At 37.6% G+C, this 24,094-nt stretch overlaps 1 protein-coding gene across 6 annotated transcripts in view; it reads left to right on the top strand.

The window, feature by feature from the left end:
• agpat3 (1-acylglycerol-3-phosphate O-acyltransferase 3) overlaps positions 1 to 24,094 on the top strand; it is a 111,352-nt gene that overhangs the window by 50,845 nt on the left and 36,413 nt on the right. For 4 of the 6 annotated variants that reach the window (XM_088912851.1, XM_088912856.1, XM_088912857.1 and 1 more), the window contains 3 exons: positions 4,850 to 5,075; positions 15,689 to 15,858; positions 17,941 to 18,102. In XM_088912851.1, the coding sequence (XP_088768977.1) occupies positions 4,898 to 5,075; positions 15,689 to 15,858; positions 17,941 to 18,102 (510 nt within the window). In that variant the 5' untranslated portion in view covers positions 4,850 to 4,897. Of the gene's footprint in view, positions 1 to 1,596; positions 1,726 to 2,863; positions 2,934 to 4,631; positions 4,750 to 4,849; positions 5,076 to 15,688; positions 15,859 to 17,940; positions 18,103 to 24,094 lie in introns of all 6 variants that reach the window. The other 2 variants (XM_088912853.1, XM_088912852.1) reach the window with 2 other exon arrangements.

Here is a 24,094-nt window from a genome sequence, read left to right on the forward strand (position 1 = left end):
GCACAAAACTCTACCACAGGCCCCCTTTTGAATGTTTAACACCTTTGTTAACTTTGTCCTTTGTCCAGGAGAGTGGGGTCCCTATTACCCCGCTATGAGAACATTCATGTTTTCCATCCCCATCTCCCAAACAAAACTGTGTATTCTACATAACAAATACAGCGGGGTGAACAGAATGCTTTGACTGATGCTTAAAAATGTAACATAATGCGTACTGTGGTGAAATTACTATTGAACATAGAACATATGAAAAGATTTGCATATGTAGTTTTTTCTTATCTGTGTGAAAATAGGAAATAAAGAGAAATTAAAGAGAATTTAATTTCACAAATTTAACACCCTGGAACACCCTGTCTCAAAAATAGGCGTTTTAATAAGAAGGCGAAGGTTGTGAAAACAGTGACAAATCACACTGAACAAAACATAATTTCAAAGTACAAGCAGTTCTGTGGTTCTGACTTCATGTGATTCGCGTGTGTGGCATGACGGGAAAGTAGTCTTTGATCAAGTTATAAAACTACAGTATGCACACTAATGAAAAACAAGTGTTTTTATAAAACAGGCTATTTGATTGCTAACTGCCTTATGTCAAAATGCAACAAAGAACTGAAGAACAGTGTAGGAGACTAAAATCAGATCCCAAGTAAAACTGCCTATTCAATTCAATTGATTTTTATATAGCGCCTTTCACAACAAGATTTCCCAAGGCGCTTAACAATGCAAGTGACCATACATGTTGTGAATACAGAACAGAAAAGACCAGAAGACAATGAAGGAGAGGAACCAAAAACTCCTTAGTAAGGAGAAAAAAAACCTCTAGGGGTCCAAGGTCAGTACTTCATGCAGATCTCTGTAGACCAGCAAAATCCTCCTAAATTATACCTATATCCACGATGTCCCTCTTGGATCCATGGCAGTGAGGCAGCATCCAACTCAGATGGTGCCCAGCCTGGGCGCCATCCGGACATGTGGGGAGGAGAATAGGTCAGAACAGAACAGTTATTCCAAATAACAAACACAGTGGGATGTAACACCCCCACAATTTGTAACAAACATAGTGCATGTTAAAGAAGTTTTAGTAGGGAGCGACATTGCACGGAAGCCTGCAAAGGAACACTGAAGGTTAATTCCATGCTGAAAGAAAAAAAGCACAATGTGTCTCTGCTATAACTCTTCATCTTACAAAAAAAATCCCCCATTGCTGTTAAAATTATCTGTGCCCTTCTTGTGTCTAATTTCCAGGGATAAACTCAATCAGTCATTGATTATAATTATACATACGATGTCTTTTCGAGTTTCAGCATTCTCTTTTCTATAGTCTGTACACAACCGTACCATCCTATCAAGTTTTGGTACCAATAAACAAGAGGAACTCCATGGACTATTGCTTGTTTGAACTTAACTGTGCTCCAGCAAATAGTTTGTTGTACCACCTTCTGGAACACCTATAGTTTAGAAGGATTTACATGATAAGCACATTAATTGGAGTGGCACTACCCACGTCAATATCGCTGTATGAGACAGGTTTGAATCACTGTCTGATAATAAAACAGTGCCTTCTAATAAGTTAATATATGTTTTCTTTTTCTGTTTCAGCTAAATGAGATGAATAGAAAGTCAAATCATTCATGATCTCGGAGTTGAATAACTGAGCACATTGTTTCTAAAACATTTTGCATAACAAAACCGTCTGCATTTAGACAGCATCAATCAGTAAACAACAGAGTGAGTAACTGTCTCATTTAAAGGCGTAACACGTCTGAATTCTCCGTCTTGGTGTGGCTTAAACATATCAATAAACTGTTCTCTAGTTACTGGCAATTGTAAAGATAACTCTTCTTCCCTCCTTTGTTTAACTTATAAATTTAGTAAAATATTCCTTAAGCATGTAACCATTACTTATAATAATTTATCCAGATGCACACACTCATACCAGAGCCAATTTTTCCAGAAAAAGTTAACTTCCCAGTATGTCTTTGGACTCTACAGTATATGGTACTGTGCAGTAATCAACTGCAGTATGATATAATCAGTATATAACTATACAAAATACATAGTAAATACATACAGTATGGTACTATATGGTTTTAAGGCCACTGCAGTACAGTATGTGTGAATTATATTTTTATTATCAAAGTTAAAAGCAAAAATGTTTCCTGATTACTTGTTGCTGATATTTGCATTAAGACATAAATAGATTATTTTAATAAGGATGTAAACCTGAAAGTTAAAGTATAAAATTAATAAAAGTCCTAACACTATGCAATTCTTTAATTGTAAAGATTGTCCCAAAGGACTTAGCATTGACTGGGATTGGAAACCAGGTGTTTTCTGGAATGCTTTCACACGCCACATGAAGCATTTTCTGCACCACCTGGCGATTTTACAAAGTCGTGCAGTCTGACAACAGAATATTAAAAAAATAGTGCAATGTGGTGGAGTGTGGTGCATTGTGTGCACCGTGATCTGCTGCATTATCCAGCGTGCCGTCTAAATGGCTGAATCAGTATATATATATACATCTTTGTTGTCCTTCCTTAAATGGCCCATAAACCAAATTGATACACTCTACGTAGTATAAACTACAGTTCCAAATCCTGAAGTATAGCTTTAATGTATGTTTTATGTCAATTTATATTGACTTCATTGATTATTTTTATACATTATAATTTAGGACTTGCTGCATTGATTGTGGGAGTATAGAACAAGCCCAGTCATGTTGTTGAAGCTAATACCCTGACTTCTTTGAAGAAACAACAGGATGTGGTCTTAAGATTATTTAACAGCTAACCACCAAATGGTCTAGAAGGGCCAAATAGCCTGCTCTCATGTATAAACTTTATAATGTTCTTTGTTTAAACAGACCTTGAGACTCGTGCATTACTGTCTGAGTCTGACTGGAACCTGGGGAGACTGTCCATTTAGGCTAACTGGTAACTAACAATAACTGAATATTATTTAATTCCAAAATTAAAATTGCACATGATTTATCACCATGACAGGTTTGTTTAAGAAAAAATGGAGGAAATAGTTGAATAGACACTCACACTTTTTTAAAACTATTGAATTTGCACAACATATTGCATTGCAGTTGTTTTAAATTGCTATGGTCATGTTTGGATAGTTCAACACATTTAAAGAAACTAATTTAAAAAATCCCTCAAACAATAATGTTTTAGTCAGTATGTCATTTTAGTCAGTTTGTAATCTGCAGAGATATTAATGTTCAAGTCACCACGTCTTTTTATAGCATATTTAACAATAACACCACAAATACCATTAATTTTACTCACATCTTAAAAAACAACAAATACACAAACCACTAATTAAGAGCTGTTTTTCCATTTACAGGTAACAGTATGATACTTTAAAAATGTCTTTAAATTATTCTGAAGCTTCATAATCATGTCCCAATGCATGAAAACCTACTGAATATCTCTCCTATGCTTCCTTTCCTGGAAAGATCCAAATTATTCAAAAAGCATTATTATTGCTTCAGGTGTTTGCCTAGCTGTAGGTGGGTTAAACACTGAACAATCATTGAGCACAGCATAAATATTGAGACAACAGACAGAACAGACAAAGAAGACAGGGAGAGAGAAAGCTGTTCCTCAAAGCCTGTGACATGTGACAAAGGAGAGGACTGTGTTATGATCAGTTTTGGAGACTAGGAGAATATTTTTATAGAGACCTTGATTTTTTCTTTTTGGAAATTCTGATTTCTTGTATTGTATTCTCAGCCGAAAACTGTCCTCTCCTAGTTGCTTAGTTGATGATGTATTTATTAGGAGATTTAATTTTCAGTAGTCTTAATTTGTTAGAATGCTGTTTTTATTTCTCTTTTTGGGTTGTTTAGGTGTTGCATAGTGTTTTTAGACAGTGATTGAATTCTGAATTTCTTGGTCTGTAGAACATTTTTCTCTTGAACACTTAGGTTTGTACATATTGTCTCACATTGTGTGATTGTGTGTTGTGTAGTTGTATTAATTGTTAATAAATATTTGTCTTGCGCAAGTTTGATTTATAACTTTATTACCAGAGCTGTGCCAGAGAATAAAAAGCCCTCTATTAAAATTGAGCTGATCGAGTTGATAGGACCTTTGTTCTATGCTTGGTATTATACCTATACTATTGTCTGCCCTCCACAAAGTTTTAGAGTTTTTAGACTTCAAAGTTTTTCCTGAAAATGTCTCAGGCATAAAGATTTTAATATTAACAAAGAATAGGCTTTGGTTTCTGCTGTCTGTCATGCTTCCTACTGTTTATCTGGAACATTCGAGTTATATTGCATTATGAGAGAAGTGGGAGCCATGATCATAAATAATTTATAACTGATTCCACACTATAACAAAGCACTTTATAACATGCTAGCAAGTAATTATTTTTGCTTTTAGTTAAAAATGTTGTTAGGATTGTGTCAGGAGAAGTCAAAAGAAAAAAGGAAAAACGAAAAGAATGTGTGGAAAAGACCTCTGTCAGAAAAGGAACAAGTAAAGGTTTATTCCACGCTGAAAAGAGAAAAAAAGAAACACAATTCCTCTCACTCACACCCAAAGAAGGCTCCATAGCCAAAACGTGTTTCTTTTCTTCTGTTTTAAGCATGGAATAAACCTTTCCTTGTTTCTTTTCAGCCTACGGATGCTGACGCAGCTACCTACTTGATCTACTCAGATCAGAAAGTAGAGGGAAGGGAAAAAAATCATGTGATCATGATTTCAGGAAGCAGCCTTGTTTGGAATATTCTCTATGGTGAGGTGACCTATATGGGATTGCAATGAGTAAAATCAAACTAAAACTTTTGCACTGTGTTCAAAGAATGCCCCCAAAAATCTATTTTTTTCTTCTCCAGGTCTGTTGTACTGAGTGAAGGACCGTGTAAACGCTACTGACACCTATCATGGGTTTCATTGCATACCTGAAGACTCAATTCATCCTGCACTTGCTTATAAGCTTCGTGTTTGTAGTGAGCGGACTCATCATTAACTTCATCCAGCTATGCACACTTGTCCTCTGGCCAGTCAACAAACAGCTGTACCGCAGAGTCAACTGCCGCCTCTCCTACTCCCTCTGGAGCCGTAAGTCACATGTCTTTTCTTTTATCCAAGGAGTACATTCTCATTTTCTGTATTTCTAATTGCATCTTTTCTACTGTGTAGCTCTGGTTATTTTAACATGTTCCCTTTGGGGACCTGTACCCATTAAAATAGCTGGTCTCTATGCATTTACGGCCTGATTCCAGTCTGCCCATAATAGTTCAGATGAATTAATGTGATGCACATTTCAGATCATTTTTATAGATCTTCATCTTTTTCTGTGCTGGTTCAGAATGAGGACACATATGCAAGCTACTATATAAAAACAAGCTCTGTTTATTAAATTAGCACTCATCCACATTCCCATTGGTGTTCCCCAGTCTATGAGGGGAAAGTTGAAATCTCCCATAAAAATGACTTTTTTTAAACTTAAGTTCTTAATTTACATAATGTTGTAATGTTGCATTTGGTGTTTATGGAGAGAAGAAAGAAAACACAACGTTTCGGCCGTGGAGCCTTCTTCAGGTGTGAGCTTTCTTTCGTGAGTTCACACCTGAACAAGGCTCCACGGTCGAAACATTGTGTTTTCTTTCTTCTCTTTTCAGCATGGAATAAACCTATTACTTGTTCCTTTGCAGCCTACGCATGCTGACGCAGCTACACACCTGAACTATTTGGTGTTTATAGCATGCTCCCAACTCGATACCTAAGAGACTGTTGATCCATTTAGCTTTATATCCTTAACATTCTTTGACATCTAGTTTGACACCTCTTCTGTATATACTTAACAGGGTAGCATATACACTGTTGTTACATTCATCTTCATTGTCTTCAGTTAGCCATGTTTCTGTGATTCCAATTATATCATAATTGCCTGCTTATGAGATAGAGGTAGTTTCTATCTCTTGTAATTTGTTTCTAAAACTCCTAGTATGTAGGTAAACCAGTTAATTAGCAGGTCCTTTGTTTTGATTTTCCATTTACTTCTTCTTTTGCCTTTGCTCCCCCTAAACTTCTTTTAGGATTTTCTAAGGCTTCTCCTCCTTTTCATTTCAGTTTAAATGCTTCAGGATTTCTTTCTGTATTCTCCCTTTCATGGTTTATATTGCATTCGAAACAGCATGAAATATTTCAAATTCAATTTAGCAAACATGAAAACTGTTAGATAAAAAAAATTATCAAAGTGTTTTGGGGTTTTTCACTTGCATGATGTTAATTTTGTAGAAAAGGCAAAAAAATGAACTAGAAACTAAAGGTTGTTTCAATAATGAATTTGAAAAATGCATACAGTAATGCATATCAATCAAGAAGAAATTCCCTCGCTAAACTAGTAGAAGCATTGTCATTAAAATAAGGCACTGTATTGATATAATTGGCAATTTTGGTTATTAAGTATTGTAAGTAACATAAACTGAAAAATAAGGTGCTACATCGGCAATGGGTCACACTGATTAGTGTTTTGAAGACTTTGATGCAGAAAATGTTAATGGTAGACAGGTGGAGTACTGTTGTGTACCTTATTTTTTTAGCTAGCACTACCAGCTATATATGTATATTACCATTTTTCATTATTTGTTATACATAAATTAATATTGTTTAAAACATTCTGAGACATTATACTCAGACTTTTTTACTGTACTGTTTTTATTTTTAGCTACTAAAATTTCTGTTTAGTTACAGAATTCCATAATAATATTCCTTATTTAGTGGATTTAAAGAAGTACGGTTAGTACAGAGCACTAAAGTACTCAAGCGCGGATCTGGGAAGTTACCCTGAACATGAAGGCCCTCCCCCCCCAACTGCATACAGTACAGTGACACTCACCGCATTGTGTTCTCTAGATCAAGTGACATGGCTATATCATACATTATGAATGCTATAGTATAATAATGATGCCACTCTTTGATCTTTAAATGGAATATATTGTTGGGCCCATGATTTTATTTTAAATCTAAACTAGTCTTAGTTAAAAATATTTTAATGTGGCAGAGAATACTTCAAAACTAATAAGCTTCATTTTTCATAAATGTCATGATTGTCACAAAAGAGATTGAAACTTGATATAATTTGAATTTTAATTATTAATTTTATATATGAATTTTAATTAAAAAAATATTCTATGTCTTATTTAGGGTAATTTTTTTCCTCATGGCACCAGGAATCGTGGCTGCCATTGTTCATAACTTATTATTAATAACTTATGTATTATCTTGGAAATGTGCTTATCTCTTTGACACTGCACCCATTTTAATAACTGGATAGTTTGAAATTGCCTTCTCGGTCTGTCCAAGAGGGTTGGATGGTGGGTCTGAAGTTACCATCTCCTGCCCCTCTTCCCCAGTTTATTATCTGATACATCCCCAATGTCAGACATTATTCTGAAAATAACATTTTAATTAAATTAATTCTGTATAGCTGATTTAGCAGTTGTTTTATTAAAAAATAGTTTATTTTTCCTTTACACTTCAAAGTGACATCACAAAGTAAATAACAATAATTGCAAACTTCTCTAAAGTTGTATGGCCAGTGTTGTGTCATATAAATCACAGAGTCCTGCTGTCTGTGAAAGAAGAGTCGTTTATTTTGTATGCATACGGGAGAGCAGCCTGCAGCCAGTCTCTCCGAACAGTTATAAAGTTAGTCCTTTTATACAGTGTAACAAAGTTTGGCGTAGACAACACATAGTGCAATATCCTTAACAAACAATATCCTTAACAAAAAGCGGTGGTATTCCAGATACCACCGTGCGTCCTGAGGACATGTGCAGCCCAGCTGACCACAGTGTTTACAGGCATCTTTAACTTCTCCCTGTCACAGACCATGGTCCCCACCTGCTTTAAAAAAAACACTATTATTCCACTCCCCAAAAAAGCAAAAGTGACGTGCCTGAACGATTACCGCTCAGTAGCATTAACATCTGTGGTGATGAAATGCCTGGAGAAGCTGGTGTTGTCACACATCAACTCCTCCATCACAGAGTCCCTAGACCCCTTGCAGTTCGCCTACCAGAACAACAGATCAGTTGATGATGCTGTCTCCCTGGCTCCACATACAGCCTTGGAACACCTGGACACTAAGAACTCGTATGTGAGAATGCTGTTTGTGGACTACAGTTCAGCATTCAATTCCATCATACCCAGTCAACTGGTGACGAAGCTTAGGGGATTAGGTCTGTGCAACTCTGTCTGCAACTTGCTGCTGGACTTTCTTATCGAGAGACCACAGGTGGTGCGGATAGGCAATAAAACATCAACACCACTCACACTGAGCACTGGAACCCCACAAGGCTGCTGTCTGAGTCCAAGGTTGTACTCCCTGTTCACTCACGACTGCACAGCAAGACACAGCGACAACCGCATCATTAAGTTTGTAGAAGACACCATTATAATAGGCCTGATCAGCGATGATGACGAGTCCACTTACAGGGATGAATTGTAATGATTAGTAGCTGTCTGGGGTTTTCTGGGTGACCAGAATGTAAGGCCTCTGAAACACCTTGTTTGTAAATATTGATCAGCGATGATGACGAGTCCACTTACAGGGATGAAGTTGTACAGCTGCTTAGGTGGTGTCATAACAATAACCTGGACTTGAATGTTAATGAAACGAAGGAGCTAATAGTGGACTTTCGGAGACACAGGCCACACACTCACAACCCACTCAGTATTGATGGAATGGAAGTGGAAACAGTCACCAGCTTTAGGTTTCTGGGAATTCACATCTCTAAAGATCTAACCTGGACTGTGAACACTGACTCTTATCATGAAGAAGGCTCAGCAGCGCCTTTATTTCCTGAGGTGCCTCAAGCAATGGGGGATGCCAGTACCTGTGTTGGTGAACTTCTATCGCTGTACCATCGAGAGCATCCTCACCAACGGGATCACTGTGTGGTATGGCAGCACCTCTTCTCGAGAGAGAAAGGCACTGCAGAGAATGGTCAATATGGCCCAGAAGATCATTGGCTGTGGTCTCACTGAGATTAAACAGATCTATGAGGACCGCTGCCGTGATAGAATTCTGGCCATCACAGAGGACAGTCACCACCCCGGGCATGAGCTCTTCACCCCACTGCCCTCAGGCAAGAGATATAAGAGCATACGGACACTTACCACTAGATTCTTTAGTAGCTTCTATCCACAAGCAGTGAGATTGGTGAACACATTTAGCCATCCCCCTTGGACCACACCTACACCATCACCATCTACCTCATTATGATTTCTTATTTATTGCACATCTCCAGTCATTGTTTACACATCTGTATTGTTTACATTCAAACTGTCTACATGTTTACTTGTACATTGTCTACTGTTTGTATATTGTCTTGATGCACTGTTTGCACTTTGTGTTTTTACACTTGTTTTACAATCAAGAGACTTTCTGTAAGTAAGAATTCCATTTTTACCAGTACATGTACCGGTTACATATGGCAATAAAGTTCAAGATCAAATGTCAACACACAATGTTCTTGAGCTGGGTTAACGGACAAACCATTCTATATATGGTAAGTTTTAGAGCACAGCTTCAGAAAAGAGGATATGTGGTCAACATTTTATAAGGCGTTGTGCTCATGTTGTTCTTAGTCATGCACATAGGTGGAGTGTTTAATTCTTTGCCCGGAAGCAAGAAAGATTAGAAAAGAGTAGTTTAACATTTCTTAATTCCTCACCAGCTTTACAGCATAAAAAGCTTTTGGTATGGGCATCATCAGACAAGAAGGTGAGTGGAAATAAAAGAGAGCGCTCACACCCAGATTCTCTCCCTCCACTGCAAGGAGACAACCCTTCCGGTGTTACATAAGAAAATTTAAGCAGATATAGGCACTAAGTGAGAAACCACTTCATCAACTTTGGTGAAGTTAAGTGATTATAAAAAACATAATTATATCAACTTCTAAAAAGACAAAAGGGGCAGCAAAAAACATTTATATTTTTTTTATATTTAAAATTTTATAATTTAAAATTAAGGGACAAATTGTTAAAAACATATTTTTTGTCTTGTCTGGGATTGGATGGACCGTGTTTCATAAAATGGGTGAGAATGGTATCACTGAGCCACCGGTAAGTTATTTGTGAAACAAAAAAATTGATTAAACGTGGGAATGTGACATTATGGTGTGGAATGTGGTTTCCAAGCCTGACAGCCTGAGGTCTGCCTGTCAGAAAGTCCCGAAACCAGTTCATGATGACAGGTGTTAGTGCCACTGGTCGGTAGTCATTAAGACATGTCACTGTGGTTTTCTTTGGTATTGGGATGATGGTGGTTGTCTTGAAGCAGGTGGGGACTACGGCTTGGGCCAGAGACATGTTGAAAATGTCTGTGAATACACCCGCCAGTTGATTGGCACAGGCTCTGAGGACGCGACTGGGTATGCCGTCGGGTCCTGCAGCCTTGCGTGTGTTCACTTTTTGCAGAGATCTCCTCACTTCATCTGCAGACAGTGAGAGCAGCTGGTCAGCTGCGGAGGGTGCAGTTCTAATGACTGGTTCTGTGTTGTTGGCTTCAAACCAAGCATATAAGGTGTTGAGCTCGTTAGGCAGGGAGGCATCATGGGCAGGTGCACAGATGTTCTTCCTCTTGTAGTCTGTGAGGGCCTGTATTCCTTGCCACATACGCCTTGGGTCATTAGTGGTGAAGTGTTCCTCTAATTCCTGTTTGAGTGTGTTTTTTGCATGTTTAATACCATTGTTAAGATTGATCCTGGCTGACCTTAGTTCTGATTTAATGCCCGATTTGAATGCTGCATCCCTTGCTTTGATTGGGGTGCGAACCTCACTGTTCATCCATGGTTTCTGGTTAGGAAAAGTTCTTATTTCTTTTGTGAGTGTGACATCGTCAGCACATTTCCTGATGTAGCTAGTGACTGACGATGCATATTCCTGTATGTCGGTGTATGATCCCTGTGTGGCTGCCTCTTTAAACACATTCCAGTCAGTGCATTCAAAACAGTCCTGCAGGATTGATTCAGCTCCTTCAGGCCACACTTTCACCGTCCTGACCACTGGTTTCACTCGCCTGTGCAGCTGTCTGTATGCCGGGAGGAGAAACAGAGTGATGTGGTCTGAGTTTCCACGGTGGGGGAGGGGTACTGCCTTGTAAGCGTTCTGAATCTTGGTGTAAACATGGTCTAGAGTGTTTTCTCCTCTCATTGGGAAGGAGACATGCTGATGGTATTTTGGCAGAACGGATTTGAGATTTGTTTGATTGAAGTCACCTGCGCCGATAAAGGTTGCGTCGGGATGTGCAGATTCCTGTTTGTTTATTGCAGTGTGCAGTACCTCTAGTGCTTCTTTGCCAGAAGGGGGGATGTAGACGGCGGTTGTAAATTCCCTCGGCAAATAGAAGGAGCGGCACTTGATCATTAAAAATTCCAGAGTAGGTGAGCAGTGTTTCGTGATGGTAGATACATTGTTGCACCACGCGTTGTTAATACAAATGCACACTCCCCCACCCCTGGTTTTACCGGACTCTGTAGTTCTGTCCACGCGGAAGGCAGAAAATCCGTCTAGGTGTATCGCCGAGTCCGTAATACTGTCTGTTAGCCATGTTTCAGTAAAAATAAAAGCGCAGCATTCTTTAATTTTTCGTTGTGTGGAGAGTCTCAGTCTGAGATCATCGAGTTTGTTGTCGAGGGATCGGACATTGGTGAGTAAAATGGTTGGTAAAGGATGTTTGTTCTGTTCGGTCTTTAGTCTTGTTTGTAGCCCAGCTCGCTTACCGCGTTTCCGTTTTCGTTCACATCGTTTGCAACGCTTCCTGGCTTGGTTACCTTGTTCAGGTGATACCGTGGTTTCCAGGCCTTGTCGGAGAAGTCCGTGCAAGCTGATGCAGTCCAGATCTACCAGACTAAGTGGTAGTCCTGCGGATCTTGTTCCGATGTCTAAAAGTGTTTGTGGATCATAAGTTATGTAAGTGAACATTGTGGAGAGGGAAACTGAGGACTAAGAAAAGTAACAAAAGAAAGAACGAAGAAAAAAAACAATGATAAAGATCCGTTTAAAAGAGCTCAGCCAAGAGCCCCTACTTCTTGATTGTCCAAACCAAACCTGACTGGAGCTATGTATTTGAACCTTGCTATTTTGTGTTTTTAGGGAACTCGGTTTTCCTGGGTAAAAGATACCTCAGTTAGAAACGTCTTTCCTGTTTAGGGTGCATTTTTTGGATAGAGATATAGGCTCCCATTTATTTTGTGGCATCCGGGGTACAGAGAGAGAGATTTAATAATAATAATAATAATAATTGCTTACACTTATATAGCGCTTTTCTGGACACTCCACTCAAAGCGCTTTACAGGTAATGGGGACTCCCCTCCACCACCAATGTGCAGGATCCACCTGGATGATGCGACGGCAGCCATAGTGCACCAGAATGCTCACCACACACCAGCTATCAGTGGGGAGGAAAGCAGAGTAATGAAGCCAGTTCAGAGATGGAGATTAGGAGGCCATGATTGGTAAGGGCCAATGGGAAATTTGGCCAGGACGCCAAATTACTCTTTTCGAGAAACGCCCTGGGATTTTTAATGACCACAGAGAGTAAGGACCTCAGTTTTATGTCTCATCCGAAGGACGGATTTAACTGCAGGTTGCTTTTTATTTAGTTGGAAGGCAGCTGTCTTTTATGTGGTCTTTATTGGCATTAAGAGTTTTATGCTTAGTAGCTGTCTGGGGTTTTCTGGGTGACCAGAATGTAAGGCCTCTGAAACACCTTGTTTGTAAATATTGTATATAGAGTAACTTGTGTGTTGTATGTTTTGTTGTGTGTAGTGGAGTTTGTGTCTTTGGCATTGTAATAAATATTTGTTTAACCAAGTGTGCCTGAATAATTACTATTTTCATCAAAGCTTTGCCAGAGAACAAAGAATTCACGTGCCTCCAATTATACCAACACTCAGGTATATTCTGGAAAGAGCACTTAAAAGTTGGGGGTCATGAATATTTACATAATTGTATGAGACTAATCCGCTTGGTCAATTACTGATTTTCACCATTTTTGTATCCCCCCATTTGTAAAAATAGAATTGTTTGTGCAATTAAAGGTGATCCAACTCCTTTTTTTATTCTGACAATGTTTTTTAAATCCCCTATGTATAATATTTTACAATCAATCACTATACACAAATGTGAATAATTCTGAATGCTGTGTTTAATGAAAAAACTAAAAATGTTAATATTACTGTACAATACGACTAGCTCAGGAAAAAAATTAATGGATTAATACAATTTAAATTTAATTTATAAAATAAGTTATTGTTAGTACATTATGTTAGGCACAAGCCATGTTAAGGGCTACAGTGCCACGTGGTTTTACAAAGTAATGCAGTCCTGCACCAGATTATTTGAAAAAAATCAAAAGGTGTTATGCATTGTAATGTCGTAATGATCCACCCTGGTGTCTATTGCCCAGGTGGATTTACAACAAAAAGGTTACGGGGGTAAGTTGGTTCTAAAAATTGTATTCTTGAGTAACTGTGTAAATTGGTAAAAGTAGTAATTTATTATTTATTAAAGTAACAAGGAGCTTGAACATCAAATAACAAATGAGTCAAACTACTCAACACCATAACCACTCACTCTCACACTTTGAAAAACTTAGTCCATTAGAAATTCAAAAAGAGCAAATTCATTCCACTTTCTTTTGTTCAATTACTCTTCATAGTTTGTGTGACCATCAAAATAGTGTCCTTAACATTGTAATGAGAACAAGTAAAGGCATCATCTTACATTGAAACTGAAATTTTGCACGTGAAAATTTGCTATAATAGTCTTTACACCTGCAAACTGTTCCATCAGAAAAAATATCTGGCAAATATACGACAGATTTAATCAATAAAAGTAGTTAGTACTAGTATCAACAAGACTAATAGATGTGAAAATGTGATTCCTGTATAAATTTAGATGGCCTTCAGACTGCCATTTACTTTTCTTTGTGTTAATGTTGGTATGACCAACTCTAAAACCTATTTAAACAATTTGCTGAATATTTGGTAAGTATCGTTCTAGTGAGCATGTCATTAATATCTAATGCAGTGCCATTCCTGTGTATACAGATATAGCCACATGGCTGACATTTAGTTCTCAGATTTCACACTGCTTATGTTAAGGAAAGCACCACCCCAGTTGAATTGAAACCATGTGATTTGCACCTCATAACTGTTACGATAATCTGAGCTTTCTAGTTTTCATTCTAGTGATAATAAATCACTAGAATATAATTGAACAGACATAAAAATTGGGATTTTGCTTAAACCAAGACTTACCATTATTTTGTTCTCAAAGTTAAAACTACAGTTATATTAGCAGCCACTTTACATATTGATTTAGCTTAAGAACATAAAGGTTACAAACAAAAAGAGACCATTCAATACATCTAGTCTCTTTGTAATCATTCTAATGAATTAAAGGGGAACTGCAACACTATTTTTATATTTTGGGAGTAGAAAGAATCAGCATTGTTTATACTTGTACCAACTGGTTGATGTTTCACTATTCATTCTGAAGAAATTGGCTGGGTTGACTTCATCAGTAACTTTTTTTTTGTTTTTGAATACTTGTATCGGACCTACTATAGTCTTCTTTGTTAAAGGCCAATAAGGTTTGTTTCTTCAGCCTGTCAGTATAGAATATTCCCTGAAGCCCTGGAATGTATTTGGGTGCTCTTCTCTGGACAGATCCAAAGTAGCTATCTTTTCTGTGATGTTGTGATCACAATTGTGTACAATATTCTAAATATTGCCTTTTAGTGTATTATAAAATGTTATAACATCTCTTGATTTTAATTCTGTGCTGTAACTTATCTATCCAATCATTTTGTTTGCCTTTTTAATTGCTTCCCCACATTGTCTAGAAAATGTAAATTATATTTCAGGATTAACACCTACGCATCTTTAACAAGTAGCATCTTCTTTTTATTAACTGCATGTAATACCCTGTACTTGTCTACATTAAACAGGTATTTACTTTTTTTTGCAGTGTATTCATGTTACATTGTTAATGTAGCTAACTTTTAAATGTTTTAATTAAGAAATCCTATTAAAATGCATCTGACATTACTCAGACTACACTCAGAAACTCAATCCATTTTTGTACTGGAGTGTTAAAGATGAACATTTTAATAAGGGTGGGGTAGGAAGCAAACAACATTTTTTTAGCATTCGAACTTGATGTATATTTTACCTGGTTTGTCAGGCACTTTGACCTGTAGGTAAGTTTTCACCAGAGATTGTAAAATCATGCATGAAGTTGTTCTTAACTGTCCTAAAATCAGTTAAGACGTTTAATCCTGTAGCATGGATGTGACTGGTATGATTGGGTTGTGTCAGCCAAATACGAGCCAAATGTAATTTGCTGTTCTACAGGCAGCATTACAGAAGTAACAGAGGACCTCTGTGTTGGGAGAGGGCTTGAGCTGCCTAGGGCACCCTTGTTGTGTCACAAAGCAGTGATTAGTTTTCCTACCAGGCACAGGTGGGGCTAGCAGCAGTATTAAAAGATGAATGGCTGTGTCAGTTGGGCATGTTATAAAAGTATGTGCACAAGTTCTCATTCTTCCTATGGTATTCTGAGTTGATTAAGAATTGGTGATTTGAAATATATCTGTGAGTTCAGAATAAGATTTTTCACATTTTTCATGTGTACACTCTTGTTCCCTTACGCAGAATTGGTGATGTTGCTGGAGTGGTGGTCAGGAACCGAGTGTACCCTGTTCACTGACCAGGCCACAGTCGACAAGTTTGGGAAGGAGCACGCCATCATCATTCTCAATCATAACTTTGAAATCGACTTCCTGTGCGGCTGGACCATGTGTGAGCGATTTGGCGTGTTGGGGGTTAGTCTCTTTCTATATACCTCTGTATTTGTTTTGAATCACATCACTTCATATACAAACAAGAAGTTTTGAGCATTGACTTTTATGATTGGAATGAATCGTTGCTCCAGATGTAGTCTGAATTTCCTGTGGCTGGATTGTGACCTTTTTCACAAATGGTTAATAAAAATACACAGAGAAATACACAGCATAATTTTTAATATTTAAAAATGTTATATATTTAAAATCTTAAATGATAAAAATTATTTTGTATTTGACTGAATTTTTGCTGTGATGAAACAGGCTCATAGATTCAATCAAACTCAAGAATCAAGGTGTCTGATTAGGGTAAAAATGGGAGGGTGAATGCAATAAATTATATGCAGAGACAAAAGTCACTAACAGAAGTACAGTTTAGTGTGTTAACGTGTGGTATTACAGTGTAGTTTCGTAGCAGCTCGTTGTCTGACTGGAATTTAATTTTTTTTAATTGTATAATGTTAGCATGCCCAAAGGGGTTGGGCAGTATCTTAAAGTAAGGTTTTTTTTCTGCTTACTAAGGAGTTTTTGGTTCCTCTCCTCCGTTGTCTTCTGGTCTTTTCTGTTCTGTATTCACAACATGTATGGTCACTTGCATTGGTTAAGTGCCTTGGGGCAACCTTGTTGTGAAAGGCGCTATATAAAAATCAATTTAATTGAATTGAAGGCGTTACAAGGTGTGATCAGGTCAGCCCAGTCCATTATTGGAGTACAGCTCCACCCTGTTGTGGAAATTTTAAAACTTGCTGTCTCAGGAAGGCTGGAAATAAGGATTCCAATCATCCTGGTTTCTCACTTTTCCCTCCTCTTCCCTCCGGTAAGCATTAGAGGAGCATAAAGGCAAGAACCTCCACATTCAGAGACAGCTTATTCCCGCAAGCTGTACGATTACTGATCTCTATCCCTACCTCTGATGTTTTTTCCTCTTCTCACACTGCTTATCTGATTTGTTTTTTAAGTTGTATGTTTCTTAACTTATTGTTGTTGCTGTTGCTATTCTGTGTTTATGTTTTTGGTAAAGCCTTATTGCCTTTGTAACAGAGCATGATTGCAAATAAGTATTTCATTCCACTTGTGCATATCATAAATAAACTGAACTGAAGGTGACATTTTTCCCTCCAGATCAGGAATTGCAAAACCTTGTTTATATTGGCCTTCAGATGAGAAACTAAGGTCCTGACTACTTGGTTATTAAAGATAGGGCATTTTTAAGAAGAACAGGGGTGTTAACTCTGGTATCCTTTCTAAATTCCACTCTAGATATGTACCGTACTATGTGAAGTACCTGAACCTTCCCCTTAATTCAATTTGTGAAGTATTTTCTTGAGCTTCCATCTGATCTGCTGTGTAGCTGAGACACAGGGGCTGCTGTACTTCAGTGGTAGAAGTAAATCTCATACAATTATGTAAAGTTTTTCAGCAGCACATGTGACATGCCAAAAACACATGTAGGTCTGAAATTGAAATGACATATGAGGCAGTCAGTAAAATGAGGCCATATTTTCTTTTACGTTAAACCTGAACCTCCTATATGCGTTTTTGGACTGGCCGTGTTTTTTATACTTTTAGTTTACCGTTACATCCATGTTGAGGCTTATATTTTTATATTGCAAAGGAGGCAGGAACTAATACTCTGTCCTTGCATTATACAATGATAGCCTTCCACTTTGCTGACTGATTGCTGAATATGATCAAACATGGTGAAGTAAAAAGAACTGTGTTTTTATTAAGTATCCTTTTTGCATATAGCCTATGCTATTTCTTATTATTTGCCATATTTTAGGTAAATTATTAAATGACTCAGATTATAGGAGGTTTTCATCATCTTCTCCTTTTTGTTTTATCTTTACACTTATATTCCCTCTGTAGCTGAAAACAAATGGAACTGTCCATGGGAACAAGATGTAACAAAAGAACTGGAAGAGAAGTTGCATACCACTGACAACGCTATTTACCTGGCTTTTCACACTTCCTTTGCTCATTTGGATGATAAAGACACATATATTAGAATGAGCATTTTAGCTTTTCTAACATGATGTCTTTAATCTCCATCTCTTTTTTTAGAGCTCCAAGGTCCTTGCAAAGCAGGAGCTGTTGAAAGTGCCACTGATTGGCTGGACGTGGTACTTCTTGGAAATTGTGTTTTGCAAAAGAAAATGGGAAGAGGACAGAGACAAGGTCATCAGTGGACTGAAAAACCTTGCTGACTATCCTGAGTGCATGTGGGTGAGTGTCTAATTGCACAAACCTCTTTTCAAATGGGTGACTGCTAATTGAGCAGTGTCTAATCACTGCCTTTGAGCATTGTGGCTAGCTGCACAAAAACACCTTGTTAAATTACCTTTTAGTTCTCTTTTAGTGTTTCTTAAGGGAAAATGCTTCCAAGCTTCATATTTAAGATCTAAGCATCCATAAAATTGAATTTGCTTACTTTTTTATTAACTTTATTATATTGTATTGTTACAAATAGTTACAAAACTGGTGAAAATCAGGATTGGACAGAGTGGTTTTAAACAATAAGTGAAATAATTATTCATAACCCCCAACTTGTAAGTGATTTCTAGCAATGTACCTGAGCGGCTGGTAGAATTAGAGGCACGTGAATTCTTTGTTCTCTGGCAGAGCTTTGGTGAGAGGAGTAATAATTCAGGAACTAATGGTTAAACAGATATGTATTACAATGACAAGACACAAACTACACTACACACAACAAAACATACAACACACTCCATGAACAAAAGTGTTTCAGAGGCCTAGCATTGTGGTCATCCACAAAACCCCAGACTGCTACTAACTATTAAACTCTTTAACTAAATACAAAGCAACCTGCAGTTAAATCTCTCTCTCTGCACCCCGGATGCCACAAAATAAATGGGAGCCTATATCCCTATCCATAAAAGTGCACCCTAAGCGGGAAATATGTTTTTGGATGATCATGAAGCAATGGCTCTCGCCTGGCGCAAGTCATTAAACTTCCATCCATCCATTTTCACTCTGCTTTTCCTGGTGAGGGTTGTAGTTGCAGCAAGCCAAGTAGATCAGCCCTGACTTTCCTGTCCCCAGCAACAGATTTCAGTTCCTCCTGGGGGATCCCCAGGCGCTCCCAAGCTAGCCGAGAAATATACTTCCCCCAGCGTGTCCTGGGTGTGCCACGGGGTCTCCGCCCAGTGGGACGTGCCTGGAACAGCTCCAGCGGAAGCCAATCGGGGGACATCCTTATGAGATGCCCAGACCACCTCAACTGGGTCCTCTTGATCTGGAGGAGCAGCGACTCTACTTCTAATACCTCACAAAAATCAAGTATTATGTCATGGCTGAAAAGAATAGACGCCAAGAGTACTTACACCAGCTCTGATAGATCACGCACACCATTTGAGAAGGAGGAGGATTATACATTGGCCACTAGGGTTACCATATTTGAACATCAAAAAAGAGGATACCCTGAGAAACTTTCCTATTGCCTTATCTTGTAAGGGGGTCGGGATGGAGAGGGTGTACTAAATATCCCACATGTATGTTCATTGGTAAAGCAACAGTGATGATGTTTAACTGTGTGAAATGCATAAGTCCCCTCTGCTGCAATAACAGTATCCTCTGTTTGGTGACAGATTTGACAAAATAATCTGTTAATTTGGTTGACGATCTCTCTCCTCGAATTGCCTTTTTGTGTTTGTCTGAGTCAACATGAGCTTGCAAGTCAAGTACACCTTTATTTGCCACGGAGACAAAAGTACCAGGCTTACACACCAAACATTCAGCTTCCCAGTCTTCTCTGCCACTTCGCATACATTTATTTTTTAGTTCTGCTGTGAATTTATACTATTGGTTTGGCACTGTGTTTGAGGGTAGGAAAACGAGAAACAAAAGGGAGCCTTTCGATGGAATGCTTCTGCACTGCACAGACTGAGTAAAGACACCGATTTTGCTCTCTCATGATATAATCATACACATACAGGATGAAAACTGAGTGACAACGTACGTCGCGAAGCAAACTAGAGAAGTTTAGAAATTCTCTCTCTTTCCAACTGTCTTTATAACTTTTGTTAATTATTCTTCATGGTGAAAATAATGGGATCGAAATCCCGGACATTTCTGGATATTTGAAAATTCCCCCCAGATGGAGATATAAGGATCAAAATAGAGGACATGGTCGGAAAAATCCGGATGTATGGTAACCCTAATGGCCACCGATACTAGCTCTGCTGCTGATCCTGACACAGACAGCACTGCTCATGTTAGCAAGCATTGGAAAGAGGTGCTACATTCCAAATTAACTAAGTGCCTAGTGCTATTTTTATTATATGTGTGTGTGAGTGTGTGCACGCGCTCATGTTGGTCATTGAGATTTTCTGTGGTTCCTATGAGAAGATGACTTGTAGGTGGTACTTGGATGCTTTGATTTGATCAGGGGTGATACCTGGTCGAAGAAGTTTGAGAACCACTGCTATAAGGTATTCAAAAATCACTTGGCTCCTATCCTCCTGTCCACCTGTAATTGAATAAGGGAAGTTGGAGATCGTCCACCTTTTTGGAAAGAAGCTTTTATTTCTGTTATTCCAAAAAAAGGAAAGGATAAAACTAGAACTCACAGACAAACAGACAGACAAACTCAAGATGATATCAGACACGCACTCCATATTATGATGCATATTGCTGATCAAAATAAAGGGGCAACCTTGGTTAGACTGGATGCAGAAAAAGCCTTTGATTGAGTCAGTTCTATATATGACACTAGAGAGATCTGGATTATCTGATAAATTTATAAATATAATTCAGATAATTTATTCAACAACACAACAACACAAATCAAGATCTTTCTGATAGATTCAGCATAAAAAGAGGTACAAGACAGGGATGTCTCCTGTCATCTCTCCTGTTGTCTTTATACATAGAACCCCTGGGAGAATGGATTAGACAAGACACAAAAATTAAGGGGATAAAATTCAAAGAACAAGAACAAACGATAGGGTTGTATGCAGATGATGTCCTTTTGTATTTTGATGATCCCAACAAATCATTTGCTGGGGTTAGGGATCTCCTGGAAAAATGTGGTCAGATGTCAGGGTACAAACTAAATATAGACAAAGCAGAGGTATTGTGTTATAATTATGTTGTGGGAAATTCTTCATCAGAGGAGCAGGACACAGTCTTGTGAAGATTCAGTTTTATTGAGCTCAATAATGACTGCAACGTGAAAGCTCGATCTACACCGCAGAACAGACAAACTGAAAGGGTTTCCCAGCTCTTATATACAGTCAGAAAGAAGTTTATTTCACAATCTGAGTGCTTGTCCTGTTCTTTGATATGTAAATACTCCTTGTCCTGCTCTGTCTTGCTCTAGGTTCTGTCCTTTGATATGCAGCAGACATTGATCTGCTTTATCCTGTTTGTGGGTGTTGTTCCTGTCTTTTATAATGTGGCGTTAAGTCAGTGGGGCTGCTAAAGCAAGTCAGCTTTATGTTATCTTAGTGTAACTTTTGTTGAAGGCTAAATTAGCAGACCCCAGCAATACCTCTCATAATGTGCTTAAGAGGTGATATTGTAATACTAGATAAGTGAGATGTATACATGTCCCACTTCAATTACAATCCAACAGATCTATTAAAAGTTAAATTGTCTATGGACATCTGTTAAATATTTGGGAGTACATTTATCAAAAGATTTGCTGAAATTGTTTAATTCAAATTTTAACCCTTTAACTCCTAAAATAAAAGAGGACCTTGCTGGCTGGAGTTTGCTAACTTTCTCATTAGGATCTAGATTGGAAGTTATTAACATGAATGTTCTACCATAATTATACATTTTTCAATACCTTCCAGTAAAGATCTCTACAGAAAAAAATAATGAATGGGATAAATTGATTTGAAGATTTATTTGGAATGGAAAAGTTAAAGGTATCTTTATCCAGGAAACCCAAGTTCCCTAAAAAAATACAGAATAGCAAGCTCTCTCTAACAAGTTTCAAGTACTTAGCTCTAGTCAGGTTTTGTTTGGATGATCATGAAGTAGGGGCTCTCGCCTGGTGGAAGCTTCAAGTTCCAACTTCTCCTGACTCTTATCTCTCCTTTGTATCCTCTTCTTGACCTCTTCTCCTTCTTGTTGTACACCCTGCTTTTTCTTGTCTCCTGTGTGCTCTTAATGTGATCTTATATTGTGTGTTTCTGTACTGCTCATTGACAGTCATTAACCCACAGCTTACCTAGGTATAACAAATTTTGTTTTAGCTGAAGTGTCACCCCAGACCTCAGCAAACATCCTCTCTGCTCTGACGCTAGAAGTGTTTACTCTTCCAAATGTCATGAACTTTATCTAAAATCTAAGAGACACTTCACAGTCACCTATACTTGGTGTGATCAAGATTTTATTGATAATTAAAGCAGATGAAGTCTGATTATAGATTAATTACCAGTACAGACAGTTCTGGGAGATAGATCACTGGCAGAAGCTATATATAAAACAACTATATCCAGAGTAATATTACCAGTTAAAATTTAGTTTAAAATAATAAGAACCTGTTGTCTAACTTGGAGACAGATATGAAAGTATTAAGGTGAATATCTTATGATTCAGATTTCCCTTCTGAAAAAACTGGTACATGTTTTAAAATCAGGACTATGAGAGGGATCACAGTAACATGCCTTCATGAAACAGAATCACTAGAAAAACTTTATCACAGCAATATAACTTAAAAAAATACTTCTACAGATACCTCCAAATTAGGCACTATGTAAATAGTTGGGTAAAACAACCAAAAACAGAGCAGGATAATAAACTGCGTGATCGTTTTATAGCTTAATACGAGCAAAGCAACCTAAAGAAAACAATCTCAAAATTTTATAATAACATTGAAGATATGAAAAATGATTCAACAGAAAATATTAAAATTAAGTGGGGGAAAAAAATGAAGCCATTTCTGCAGAACAGTGGAAGAACAGATTTAAGCAAAGCTTCACCAGTTCACAAGTTTGGAGAAATTTCTGTTGGAAAAATTGAACTCATTTTTATTAGTCCTAAAATTCAAACAAAACAAAAAGGAAGCAGTTTGCAATGTTGGAGCTTATGTGGAGAACAAGTAGCAACTCATTTCCACATATTCTGGCCATGCCCGAAAATAGAACAGTGTTGGAAATTCATACATTTTTTGCTTACTAATATAGTCAACCTAGACATACTGTACGATTTGAATTCTCTGTTATGTATTTGGGTAATTTTACTTTTGACTACATGGAATTAAAGTATACATGTATGCTAGCTACTAGTAAGAAAACTATCAGAAGAAAATGGTTTACTAAAGAACTTCCAACACCGGAACAGTGGATCAATGTTGTGAAGGAGGTTTATATAATGGAAAAGATTACATTTTCTCTTAGGTTACAAGCAGAAAGGTTTAGAAAATACTGACATGCCTGGATTGGGTTTTGTTACAAGGTTTCTTTCAGCCAGAATCTTTGGCTAGCCCCAGGCTACACCTTCCTTAATTTTCAAGGTCTTTTGCGAGAACAGCCTTTTGAATGCAGCCATTTTAAATGCCTACACATTGTACCTGTGCTTCAATGTAAGACCCTTATTGCTAATTTCAGATTCTGCAATGTTAAGTGTAGTGCCAGTAGGTGGCACTCTTTCCTCTCAGTCACCATTCCCATTTTAAGTAGTTTTTAATGCCTAGCGAAAAAGCAGGAAATTATTTCCCAAAGGGACCTTGTTCACTGAAGAGACCTGCCGCTTCTTGAACCAAAGGACGTAACTGAATATTGGGCATATTGGTTAGATTAATGTGTGTAAGTGTCATGAAATAACAGTGATAACTTTAAAAGAAAAATATTACATAGACACATAAAATGCTACTAAGATTACATTATTGACGGCATTGTGTAGATTCTGTTTATTAAAATTGTATCTTCATAAAAAAACATAGTATTGTATGCAATAAGTAGTGCAAGATTACACAATGGAATTTTATCCCATTAAACTCTTTAAGAAGTTAAAAGGGCATTTGTTGTATGTTCTTTCAAATAGATGAGAACTTGCTATGTGTGAGAGTTTTATTGCTAAAATATGCATTGTCAGGATTTTTTAAACTCTTTTCATGGTCACTTGCGATTCACATTCAAAATTTTATTAATTTAAAAGGGAAACTGTAGGTCCTAGTCATCGTCAGAAATACTGGAATTCAACAGGCATTTTCTGTAATCCCAAAGTGTCCTCTTTATCTAGTTTT

The sequence above is a fragment of the Atractosteus spatula genome, chromosome 4, assembly GCF_055471065.1.
Source record: "Atractosteus spatula isolate fAtrSpa1 chromosome 4, fAtrSpa1.hap1, whole genome shotgun sequence".
NCBI lineage: Eukaryota > Metazoa > Chordata > Actinopteri > Semionotiformes > Lepisosteidae > Atractosteus > Atractosteus spatula.